Below are 12,606 nucleotides of genomic sequence, written 5' to 3'. Positions count from 1 at the left end.
CTGAACCGCATTAAAAGAAGAATGCTGTACCGCATGTGGAAGGTAACAGTGTGTCTGTGTCTGTACGGGTGAGATGGTATCTGGAGTGCTGTTTATGGCTGCTTTATTTAAGAGGGAGGCTGACCGAAGGAAGTATGTCCAAAGGACAGCAACTGGAACAACTGAAGGATTAAAAAAAATCATATCCTGAAAACCAGCTGAAGGATGTGGAGAGTTTTCCCCTACATATAAAACTAGAAAGCGAAAGCTCCCCTCAAATATATGAAGTGCTACTGCATGTAAGAGGGACGAACGGTGAGAAACCAGCAGGAGACAAGACTTTTTTGCTCAATATGAGAAAGACAGTTTAATCCCGGAACTGGCTGTGAGCTGCCCATCAACAGAAGTATTCAAACAGAGGTGGTATAAGCATCTGTCAGCGTAGGAGAGACTGGAGAAGACCTCTGAGGTCTTTTTTGGAAGGAATTAAGACTGCTTGATTCTAATTCTACCTCTGCCTTCTTAAATTAAGAAGGTTCTCAATGGAAATGTGAAGAACACCTGGGAATGGTCTAGATCGGTGTTCCTCGAACTAAGCTACGGATTCTGTGAGATGTTAATAGGATGCCGTATTCAAGTAAGGTTAAAAAACACCACATATTCCAGGCCGTATCTGCAGATCTGACTCACAGCACATACTGGCTTTAAGCCGTCCCAGAATAACCAAATCTATGTACCTGTGTTTAACTCAACTGTTTTTGAAATGCTGCTATGGGTGCTCCGTTCCTCTCACAGGAACATTACTGTGAAGCAAGCCTAAATTTCTTTTTGGGGAAGAAAACCCCCAACAATTTAGATTTATGATTTTAGGAATTGAGCAGCAAAAGAACTTTACCAAAAAGAATGTAAAGGAACCACGTATTGACTCAAAGGACCTCAGAGCTCGAGAAAACACAGTGGACCATTTGGTCCACTCGCTCATGCAGTGCTCAATTCCCCCTTCCACCCTTCTCACCGCTGAAGCAGTTTGTGTTCTCATGCTACTCTTCACAACCTCCAATGAATTATTACCTTCTTTTTCAGAAGTGAAAAAATAAGTCTCACTGAAGTAAAATCTGTCAAAAGTCAAAACAGCTACCAAGTGCCAGGGTTCAAGGTCTCCTGAGATCTTAAAGGTTCTTCCCCCAAAGAGAGAAAAATCAGCAGTAGGATCTGATATAATAGTTAGCATTGGATCAAGTCCCAAATAATTTTCTTCTTCAGAAGACACCCCGAATTCACAGAAGCCCTTTGTGTTAGGAGTACGAGAATGTCCCCTTATTCTCTGATCGTTATCACAACTTTGGTTACCCAGATTGATATGGTTATTCCCTTGTGAAAAACTACTGCACGGGTTTGGATGGTAAAATATATGAGAAGTTTAAACCTCATTTACGAGGCCTTCTGTTGCAGAAAAGTCTTTCTATTTTTGCAAAATAAAATATCCTAAGTTGGCAAAACTTCCGCTCCCTTGCCCCCAAGATTTTAATATTTAAGGCCTCTGGCTTTCTAAGATCTTAGTTCCTGAAAATCAGATGATAATGTAGCTTCTGCAAAAAAAAAATATTAAATGAGTTTAAGCTTTCTGATCTGGGAGACTTCCACTGTTATTCATGGTATTTCTCAGTCTTTACCTTTCTTGCCTTACCGAGAACATCACTGGTGGCCATGATGTCACACGTGTACATTGCTGCCATCAGACGCTGAGGTTTCATTTGCAGTGCATAGCGACAGGCTTCCTTCATGGTGGCAATGAGCTGTCCTGAGAAGGGTCCATAGCAGTCGGTGAGTGAAGACTCTCCTTTCTGGGAAGCCCTCTTCTCAAAGGGCTCGGAGCAGCCACCTTGTAGGTCTTGGTGTTCATCTCTACCAGAACAGGTTTCACCTTCCCCCTGTCCCTCTTTTACCAGATCACTTTGTTCTTGATTTTGCTTATCACTTGCTGCTTGGTCTTCAAACTTACTTAGGTCCCATTTTTCCAGAACAAAACAGACACCCATGAGAGGCTCCTCACACATGGGGCCAGAGAGCGTTGCTAGTTGGAAGCCACTCACGATGCTATTGCCCAAATCTCGGTATCTACTGGCTTCTTTTGATGCTTTGCCATCTGGGCCTGTCCATACTGAATTCTGAAAATCTTTACTTTTATTTACTAATATGTTGGGCCCACATTTTCTTGGGCCAAATGACCAGATTTGGTCAACAGTGTTCCTCCATTTTCTCCCTGTTAGATGTTGCTCTAGTTTTCCTTTGAATTCCCAAATTTTCTCTTGGGTCTTCTGGTGAATCATCTGAGTGTTTTTACCCTCATTCAAAGAGGATATCAACTGCTCCATAGAACGAATCAAATCACTATTTTCTTCCAGAATCTGAGTGACTTCTTCTGGAAGGGGCATGGCTCGAACACTGAGAGTGGCAAGTTTATTGGGGGTTGTCATGGTGATTAGCCCACCAGAGCAAACTTGGATTCCTTCAGGGATTCTGTTTTGATCTTCTTTTGTTTGGTGTATGACTGCAACTTTTTGTTGTTTGCCTATTTCTTCATTGACCATGTCAACTTTGGGGGGTTTTGTGATTGTTTCTCTGAATGGAATAATGGGTTCAGATACACTGATTTGAATCTTTGCAAACCTACAGAGTCAAGAGAAATAACACAAGGTTATAATCAAAACGGCATCAAAACGCCCACGTAGAAATATTACATAATGAATATTCTGCAAAAACATAGAAATATAAAAATTATTTTACTAGGAAATATTGGTAATTTACATTATACCAGAATTCAAAACCCACTTTCATTTCAGATTCAAAAGACCACCTCTAATGGGAACAGACCTTCAGGGAGTTCTTTGCATGTACTAGAATCTCTCTGCTTTGTTCATTCTCAAAATAAATAAACCATGTATTTAGATAAGAATGTTTTACAATGGAATATTACTCAGCCATAAAAAGAAACGAAATTGAGTTATTTGTAGTGAGGTGGATGGACCCAGAGTCTGTCATTCAGAGTGAAGTAAGTCAGAAAGAAAAAGACAAATACCATATGCTAACACATATATATGGAATCTAAGAAAAAAAAAATGTCACGAAGAACCTAGGGGTAAGACAGGAATAAAGACACAGACCTACTAGAGAACGGACTTGAGGATATGGGGAGGGGGAAGGGTAAGCTGTGACAAAGTGAGAGAGTGGCATGGACATATATACACTACCAAACATAAAATAGATACCTAGTGGGAAGCAGCCGCATAGCACAGGGAGATCAACTCGGTGCTTTGTGACCACCTAGAGGGGTGGGATTAGGGAGGGTGGGAGGGAGGGAGACGCAAGAGGGAGGAGATATGGGAACATATATATATGTATAACTGATTCACTTTGTTATAAAGCAGAAACTAACACACCATTGTAAAGCAATTATACTCCAATAAAGATGTAAAAATAATAATAATAATAAAATAAAATAGGCATTAAAATATTTTTAAAAAAGAATGTTTTGAGTGGAGAATAAATGTTTTAATAAGGTTTTACATGAATTCTTTAAAATATTATCTGCCACTTTAAGAATCTGGAGAAGAAAAGCTCAATGATTATAACTCTAAAGAGATATAAGAGAAAAAAAAATCACAGAACTTCAGGATATCCAGTCAAATCCTGACAGTGGATTTGGCTTTGATGAGGCTCATGGTGAGGCTGGCAAGACCTAGGAGTTTGTCGAGAGTAGCACTCTCCAAAAGATCTTTCTGAAATAATGGAAATGTTCTATATCTGTACTATGATTACAGAGTACTTGATATGTGGCTAGTACAACTGGGGAAACAAAGTTTTAATTTCATTTAATTTTTCTTTTTTTTTTGCGGTACGCGGGCCTCTCACCCCTGCGGCCTCTCCCGTTGCGGAGCACAGGCTCCGGACGCGCGGGCCCAGCGGCCATGGCCCACGGGCCCAGCCGCTCTGCGGCGTGTGGGATCCTCCCGGACCGGGGCATGAACCCGTGTCCCCTGCATCGGCAGGCGGACTCTCAACCACTGTGCCACCAGGGAAGCCCCCATTTAATTTTAATTACATTTAAATAGCCACACGTAGCTACTGAACACTTGAAATGTGGCTAATGTGACTGAGGGACTGAAGTTTTAATCTTATTTAATCTTAATTTAATTTAAAATAGCCATATGTGGTTAGCGACTACTCTACTAGACCGCATAGGTCTTGAACCTCAACAGGTCTTGAACCTCAGTCTGGCACCAAGTTCAGAAAGCCCCCTTTCTCACAATGGGTCAAGCTTAGTTTCATGCTGCACTTTCTTGCAGATGAGTCACAAGTTCACAGAGGGCAGATTCTGGAAACTGACATGGTCTGATTCTGATGACAATGAAACCACACAGTCTTTCTTTTTCTCTTATTTTCTGTTTACCTCATTCCCAGGAAATACTAAAGGTTTGGTCTGGTCTACTTTTGGCAAGGTGGATGGACATATGCATAAATGTACATATATATATGTATGTACACATACATAAATACGTGTGTATGTACACATATATAAGAAATTTTTGGATCTTGGAACAATGCTTTTTCCCTGGGAAATGTTATTCAATAAGGAAATTAAATACTAAAAGTAAAAGGTTTTGAAATGCTTACTTTTGATTCCAGATTTGTTTTTGCTTTCTATATTTTGTGGGTTTAGGGCAGGAATTTGGTTTATCTGATTTTATACTTTGTGATAAAATTGAAAACTCAATGAATAGATGGTTTCGTAAAAATATGTTACCAAAACTGATTTTAGAATACAGAACCTGAATAAATCACAATGTAAGGAAGAAAATTAAAATTTTCTAAAAATAAAAGTCACTTCCAAGAAAGGTTTTGGTTTTGCCAGTGAGTTGGTTTACTTTCAAGGATTAGTTTATTCCAATGCTATATACATTGTTGCAGAATACACAAGATGGATGTCTACCTGACACTGTATTCATTTAAAATTACTCTGACACTTGAACCTGAAAAAGACAGCAGACATACACAAAACTGTAGCTCAATCTTACCCAAAAACTGAGATATAAAATCTAAGATAAAATGACAATGACAAAAATGGATATATATGTGTGTGTTTTGTTTTATTTTTACTAATCACTTATTATGTATGAGGTACTGTGTTAAGTGGTTTACATGTGTTATTTCTTTAGTAGGTATATTATTATCCTTATTTTGTAGAGGAGAAAATCAAATATGAAAGATCAAATAACTTCTCCAAAGTCACAGAGCTAGTAAGCTGGGTTTCAAATCGAGGTCTGACCTCAGAATCCATGCTCTTAGCCATTATACTATAATGAAAAATCCAATTAAACAGCATATTAAAGGAATAATTCACTCCAACACTAAGTAGTTTTTACTGTAGGTTCTAAAACTTGATTTGTATTAGGACATCTGTTAAAATATCACATTAAAAGTGTCTAATAAAGTAATCTATGTAACCATCTTTAAAAATGCTAAATTGGCATTCAATAAAATTTAATACCCACTCTTTTTTTTTTCTTTTTTTGCGGTACGCGGGCCTCTCACTGTTGTGGCCTCTCCCGCTGCGGAGCACAGGCTCTGGACACGCAGGCTCAGCGGCCATGGCCCACGGGCGCAGCCGCTCCGCGGCATGCGGGATACTCCCCGACCAGGGCACGAACCCGCGTCCCCTACATCGGCAGGCGGACTCTCAACCACTGCGCCACCAGGGAAGCCCCCCACTCCTGGCTTTTAAGAAAGAAAAGCACTTAGAAATCTTAGAAACAGGAAAATATTTTTTTAGTTATCTTTATTTAGAGAAAATATGTTCATCATACTTAGAACATTCAAGAAAACCAACTGCACAGCTTTGAAACTATGAGAGTTGAGTACTATGACACTGTCCTATTTTCCTCATACCATAAGGTCAAAAGGGCTACTAAAAGTCATATTAGTCCTTCCAGTTTCTAAGGTTCCCAAGAATTCTCCCATTTTAATTAAAATCACTCCACACCATGGAAGGGGAGGTGCGCGTTTGGTTGTCACACCTACAAAGTGCCTCAGGACTAAAGTATCTTTAAATCCTGGCAGCGCAGAGCCTGTGATTACTTCAAAAGAAGTGCAGTAGACTCTGAATACATCAGCAATTTCCTGTGGCTTCCTGCCACATCTGATCATGACTACCTTGAGAGGTGTAGGATAAGAGCTCTGACAGTTTCTCTGGCCTAGAGATAACAGGAGCCTCCTTGTCTCCCACGCATGTACATAACGCATTTCTGCACATGTGTATCAAAGTCAAAAAAGCTTATATATTAGAAGGCATAGGCTCTGTCCTATGAGGTAAAAAAACCCTCTAGCATTATATATATGTTCTTATTCTAAGTATATAATTGTAAAATTTAACAGTCATATAGAACAGTACACAAAACAAAACTCTACTGGATCTATGACTTAACACAACATGAACACCATGTAAATAAACCACTACTCAAGTTAAGAAACAGAACATTACTAGCCCTCAGAAGGCCCCCTTATGCATTCTCCCAACCCCATGAAGGTAACCGCTATCTTGATTTTCATTGTAATAAGTTAATATTTTAAAATACATTATGCCTTACGATTTATCCAATTAGGATTATTCTCTAATCAACATTATAATTATACCTTCAGAAATTCTAAGAAAATGGTGACAACATGAAAGAGATAGAAAAACCTACCTTCCAATTTTGTACTAATTATGGCTATAAAAACATTTAAAGAAACCCAAATGGATGGTGCTGCAGGAGCAGCTCTTCTTATTCTACTGTATTGTTATTAGTAGTAGTAAAGTAGTAACTGTATTACAGCAACAATTATTACTACTACTACTACCACCACCACCAATTTTACTAGGTTGTTTTAAGGATTAAATGAGACACACAGAGTTCAACACAGTGACTAACATGTAGTATTTAGTATGTAATCATGTTGATTATTTATAATTATTATTTTAGCTATAATTATTATTATGGTTATTAAAGTCCCAGAAAATTGAAAAATAAAAGGAAGGAAGGCCATTACAGGGTGATTCATCAAAGAAAAACAAATGGCCAATAAACATATTAAAAAATGTTTCAGGGACTTCCCTGGTGGCACAGTGGTTAAGAATCCGCCTGCCAGTGCAGGGGACACGGGTTTGAGCCCGGTCCGGGAAGATCCCATATGCCGCGGAGCAACTAAGCCCGTGCGCCACAACTACTGAGCCTGTGCTCTAGAGCCCGTGAGCCACAACTAATGAGCCTGCGTGCCGCAACTACTGAAGCCCATGCACCTAGAGCCCGTGCTCCACAAGAAGAGAAGCCACCGCAATGAGAAGCCTGTGCACCGCAACGAAGAGTAGCCCCCACTCACCGCAACTAGAGAAAGCCTGCGCGCGGCAACAAAGACCCAACGCAGCCAAAAATAAATAAATTAATTTAAAAAAAAGTTTCAGTATCATTACTAAGCACAGAAAGTGTATATTAACAATGAACACCTTTTATTCATCTTCCAGGTTGGTGAAATTTTTTAAAATTATGATATACAGGGCTGGCAGAAGTTTGGGAAAAGAGACACTTTCAAATACATCTTGCTAGTTTCAGGGTAAACTGGAACCGCCTTTCTTAAGGATAATATGGATCATAAGCCTAAAAAATATGCCAGCAATATAATATGCCACCTTTTGAATCAGCAATTATACTTCCAGAAGTTTATCTTAACCAAATAATCAGAGCTGTGTATAGATATCTGTAGGTATTTGAATACACATAGAACAGACTAGGGATTTATGGACCCAAATGTAATGGTCATAGTTATCTCTGCATGGTAACTGAATGATTCTTTTTATTCTTCTGCATTTCCCTAATTGCTAGAATAAACATATATTACCTTTGGAATAAAGAGGAAAAACATAATTTACAAAAAGTTATTTGGGATGCCTATTTTATGACACTTATGTATCACCATGATAGAGAAATATAACGATTTACCGAAGGTTTACACTGTAGAGACCACATCAATAAGGAAAGGAAGTCTATCCTAATTACAGCCCATGTTTTCAAAACACGATTTTGTTTTGTTGCCCTGATATGCTGTGTGTGTATATGCTTAAAGTAAAATACATATATATGAAAATATTTTATGACTCAAACTAAAAGTGCAAAATCATGCAAGTATAGTAGTGAATACTATTTGTCAGTTATTAAAAATTAAATCTATGATCCAGTAACACAATAACAGTTCATGTTTAAGTTGAGGGCACTTAATTTTTCTCCAAAGACAAACCACAGTGTAAGTTCAGTGGGTTTAGGAAACGCTAAAGCATCCCACCGATTTTGGGGCTATCATTTCTTCATCTCTGTTATCACCTAACCTTTCTTTTAAGTCATCCAGGCATCGCTGAAGGTGAACTTCCCCTGCTGTGACTAAAACATGCTCTCCCGTTTCCTGAATTAAAATCTGGACACAGGGATCAGCTTGGTTTAACAGTTTCATTCCTCTGACGAGCTGAGGCATTTCACCTAGGTTAACAAAATGAAATACTGATTAAATACAAGATAAGGACTAATATAATCTAAAGATAACATCTGTGAGAAAACTGAAGGGAAAAGTATAATGAAATAAACTCTTAAAATAATGGTGTATTGTTCTTCCAAATAATATAGCAATGTGAAGAAAACTACCCTCTAGTAATTTACCTGTACAGCTCACATGACACACGTGTCACAAACATATCACTGAGACTCCCAAAGCTGATCTATGCCACTTCTTCAAACACTCAGCAAATATAAACTACCATCGTTATAGTTGTAAATCCACCTAAATGTATTACACATGTATATATACCTAGAAATGTAACAGAATTCTTCCCAAACAGTACCTATAAAACTATAAAAGCAACAAATAAGCAAAGGAAGCATTCAATATGATACTCAATTCAAGAAACTGTACCAGAAGCTCATATTTAAAATAATTATTGGGCTTCCCTGGTGGCACAGTGGTTGAGAGTCCACCTGCCGATGCAGGGGACACGGGTTCGTGCCCCGGTCCGGGAAGATCCCACATGCCGCAGAGCGGCTAGGGCCCGTGAGCCATGGCCGCTGAGCCTGCGCGTCCAGAGACTGTGCTCCGCAACGGGAGAGGCCACAACAGTGAGAGGCCCACGTACCGCCAAAAAAATAAAAAATAAAAAATAAATTATGAAACTGCTTGACAGAACTGTGGATTTTAGAATAAAGCTGCCCTTTGGGTGAGAGGTGGGATACACTAAGCAGCCACTTTATCCCGTGAGCTATGGGTACCTTCTGCATTCCACTCTGCTGGTGCTTTCAGTATCTAATTGCTTGTTCCCTACAGTTCTTGGGGTACAGGTAGGGATTTGGATCCACATCTTGAGTTCCGCTGCTTTTTCACACCTTTCATATGTGTGGTGGCCACTATTCACTCAAGGCAGGTCACGGGAATTCTCTTGTTACTACTTTAGCAGAGACCTTGGCTTTGAAGGCATTTTTACACAGTCTTGTTTCACTTCTACGTCTGAAGGAAGGACTCAGTTAATTCCTCAATGCTTGGTTTTCAACATGCCAAACAAACCAAACCACAGGAGCTTTCTGCAAGCAGTGGTTTTTCAATATATTCTACACAAGTTGACTACCCATATCTATTCCATATCTATTTATTCTTTAAATAAGCTTTTCTTAATGATAACTAACACTTTATAGTGCTAAGTGTGCCAGATAAGCACTTTACATATATGAACCCATTAACTATGAGGCAGGAATGATTACTGTTCTCATTTTATAGATGAGCAAACAGGCATAGAGAAGCTTAAGGAACCTGTGCTCAAGGTCACAGACACACTGGTTTTGAAGCCTGCAGGCAGACAGCCATAGAGCCACACTCCATAATGGGCGTCGGCACCCTCACAGGTCATGGTCAAGAGCCACATATGGGATGCGTGAAATGCTGAAGGAAGGCAGGGAGTGGGATTTCACTGTATGTGGGGGTGACGGATGTACCCTCATGTTTTCCTTTTCAGCATTTGTAGTTTTCCTTTGCCTAATTCCGTGGACAGATATTATCTAGTGTGAAGTTAACCTTCACAGAATTTGAAATATGGCTTAAAAAGATTCTTGCATGAAGACCACTAATAATACATATCACACAAGCCCAAGGGAATAATTTTTTTAAAAAATGACAAAGCTTTTTGTCAGCTCTCCATCACCAAATTACAAAGTACAAAACCAGTTACCATGCTACCAGTATGAGGACCTAATAAATTCTTTTTTAATTTTTTCCTTATAAATTTATTTGTTTATTTTTGGCTGCATTGGGTCTTCGCTGCTGCGTGTGGGCTTTCTCTAGTTGCGGCAAGCGGGGGCTACTCTTCATTGCAGCGCGCAGGCTTCTCATTGCGGTGGCTTCTCTTGTGGCAGAGCATGGGCTCTAGGCACGCAGGCTTCAGTAGTTGTGGCTCGCGGGCTCTAGAGCACAGGCTCAGTAGCTGTGGCTCTCGGGCTCTAGAGCGCAGGCTCAGTAGTTGTGGCGCACAGGCTTAGTTGCTCCGCGGCATGTGGGATCTTCCCAGACCAGGGCTTGAACCCGTGTCGCCTGCACTGGCAGGTGGATTCTTAACCACTGCGCCACCAGGGAAGTCCACAAATTCTTAAGCAAACAAAAACAAAAAACCCACTCACATTCACATACACACTTAAATCTGTCACTTCAAGGCAAAGGTGACAGTGTAACAATAAGCAAAGAAGAAGCTTTTTTTTTTATTTTTTTTTTATTTTTTTTTGCGGTACGCGGGCCTCTCACCGCTGTGGCCTCTCCCGCTGCGGAGCAAGAAGCTCCGGATGCGCAGGCTCAGCGGCAGTGGCTCACAGGCACAGCCGCTCCGCGGCACGTGGGTTCCCCCCGGACCAGGGCACGAACCCGCATCCCCTGCATCAGCAGGCGGACTCTCAACCACTGCGCCACCAGGGAAGCCCAGAAGAAGCTTTTTCAAAAGAAATTTGGCCTGTCTGACCAACAGAATACTGCAGAAGTGACATGTGATTCCTAAGGCTAGCTAACAAAACGTACTGCAGCTTCTGTTTTAGTGTTTTGGACTACTGGCTAAAGCCAGTAACCATACGGTGCTCTAGGAAAATCAAGCAGCAAGGAGGAGAGGTCCCTGTGGAGGAACTGAGGTCCCCAGCAAGCACGAACTTATGAGCACCTGTGAGTGAACCACCGTGGAAGTCCAGTTAAACCTTCAGACGGCTGCAGCCTGCTGTGATATATGACTACAACTGCATGAGACATCCCCAAACTGAACCCTTCCAAAATTCCTGACCAAAGGAACTGTGAAAAATAAGTGATTACTGTTCTTTCAAGTCACCAAATTTTGGAGTAATATGTTAGGCAGTATTACATAACTAATGCAACTATAAACCATAATCATAAATAAATAATACATATTCACCTATTTATATATACAGTGCATATCTCCATCAAATACAAATAAGAATATTTTAAAAGACAGTTATTTCATTTTCATCTCAATTTTTAAAGTAATTTCTATGTTTGTGTGTATTTCATTTTGTACATAAAACATCAGCACAAAAGTTCATTTATCTATATAAACATATGTATAGAGGGCTCTTTTCTTTTAACTGATATGGATAAAGGATGAAAAAATTCTGGAAACCAGTAACTCTGCTCTCAGGTAAACAGAATTTCTTGGATTCCTAAAAATAAAGATCCAGAGGCAGGAGTCTGAATCCTGACTCAACCACTTACTAACTGCTAACTGTAAGGCCATGGGCAAGTTAACTAACTTCTCTAAGCTTCAGTTTACCTCATGTGAAGATGAGGATAAAAAATAGCACACGGCTGTTGAGAAGATTAAATGAGATAATGTCAAATCCTTAGAATGTAGCACACAGTCAGGATCAATGATGACGCTGAAAATAATAATAGTGGCTTTGGGCATGTGGGGTTCTCTGTGTTTGGGTGTTGGATTTTGAGTAGACCCCGTGGGCACGGAGCAGAGTGGCGGCCACCATGACATCTGGACCTCAGCTTAGGAAGTCAGAGAAAGAAAAGTGGAAGAACAAATGCTTGGAATGCCTTCACACCAAAAGAAGAGTAAAAAGGCTGTCTTCTAGATTAGTTAACCCAGTTTGTCAGCATGAAAAAGAAAAGAGGGCCTGGGGACACATGTTCTGTTCAGAAATAAACAATGCAACTGCCCAGTGCTTCTCAGGGGCAGTACTACTGGGAAGCTGAGTTATAGGAGGGTGGGACATCCCAATAGTCATTAGACATGTAATCTGTAAACAGAGGGGCTATTGCCCCAAAGTAAGGATGGGCATAAGAAACTAGGGCAAAGAGTAAAGGGACAATAAATATCCTCTGAGGGCTCAGAGGACTGAGACTGGCATCAAGAGAAGTATTCCCAGACATTCTAAATGTAAAATAAGATGTTGACATTGTAATAACAAGAAGACAGAACAATGGGTATAAACTTCTGACATGGAAATACAGAATGGCGTACACGTCAATAACATAATCAAGAATACGCACGGCAAATTCAGCAGG

General features: G+C 40.0%; 1 protein-coding gene across 2 annotated transcripts in view; it reads right to left on the bottom strand.

Annotated features, from left to right (window-relative positions):
• The window catches only part of EFL1 (elongation factor like GTPase 1), a 137,748-nt gene that overhangs the window by 24,676 nt on the left and 100,466 nt on the right, over nucleotides 1-12,606 (bottom strand). For both annotated transcript variants that reach the window (XM_007470071.1, XM_007470072.1), the window contains 2 exons: nucleotides 8,396-8,543; nucleotides 1,667-2,649 (listed from right to left, as the gene is read on the bottom strand). In XM_007470071.1, the coding sequence (XP_007470133.1) occupies nucleotides 1,667-2,649; nucleotides 8,396-8,543 (1,131 nt within the window). The remainder of the gene's footprint in view (nucleotides 1-1,666; nucleotides 2,650-8,395; nucleotides 8,544-12,606) is intronic.

The sequence above is a fragment of the Lipotes vexillifer genome, unplaced genomic scaffold (assembly GCF_000442215.2).
Source record: "Lipotes vexillifer unplaced genomic scaffold, Lipotes_vexillifer_v1.1 scaffold532, whole genome shotgun sequence".
Taxonomy (NCBI): Eukaryota; Metazoa; Chordata; class Mammalia; order Artiodactyla; family Lipotidae; genus Lipotes; species Lipotes vexillifer.
This window is presented reverse-complemented; position numbering and strand designations above follow the sequence as displayed.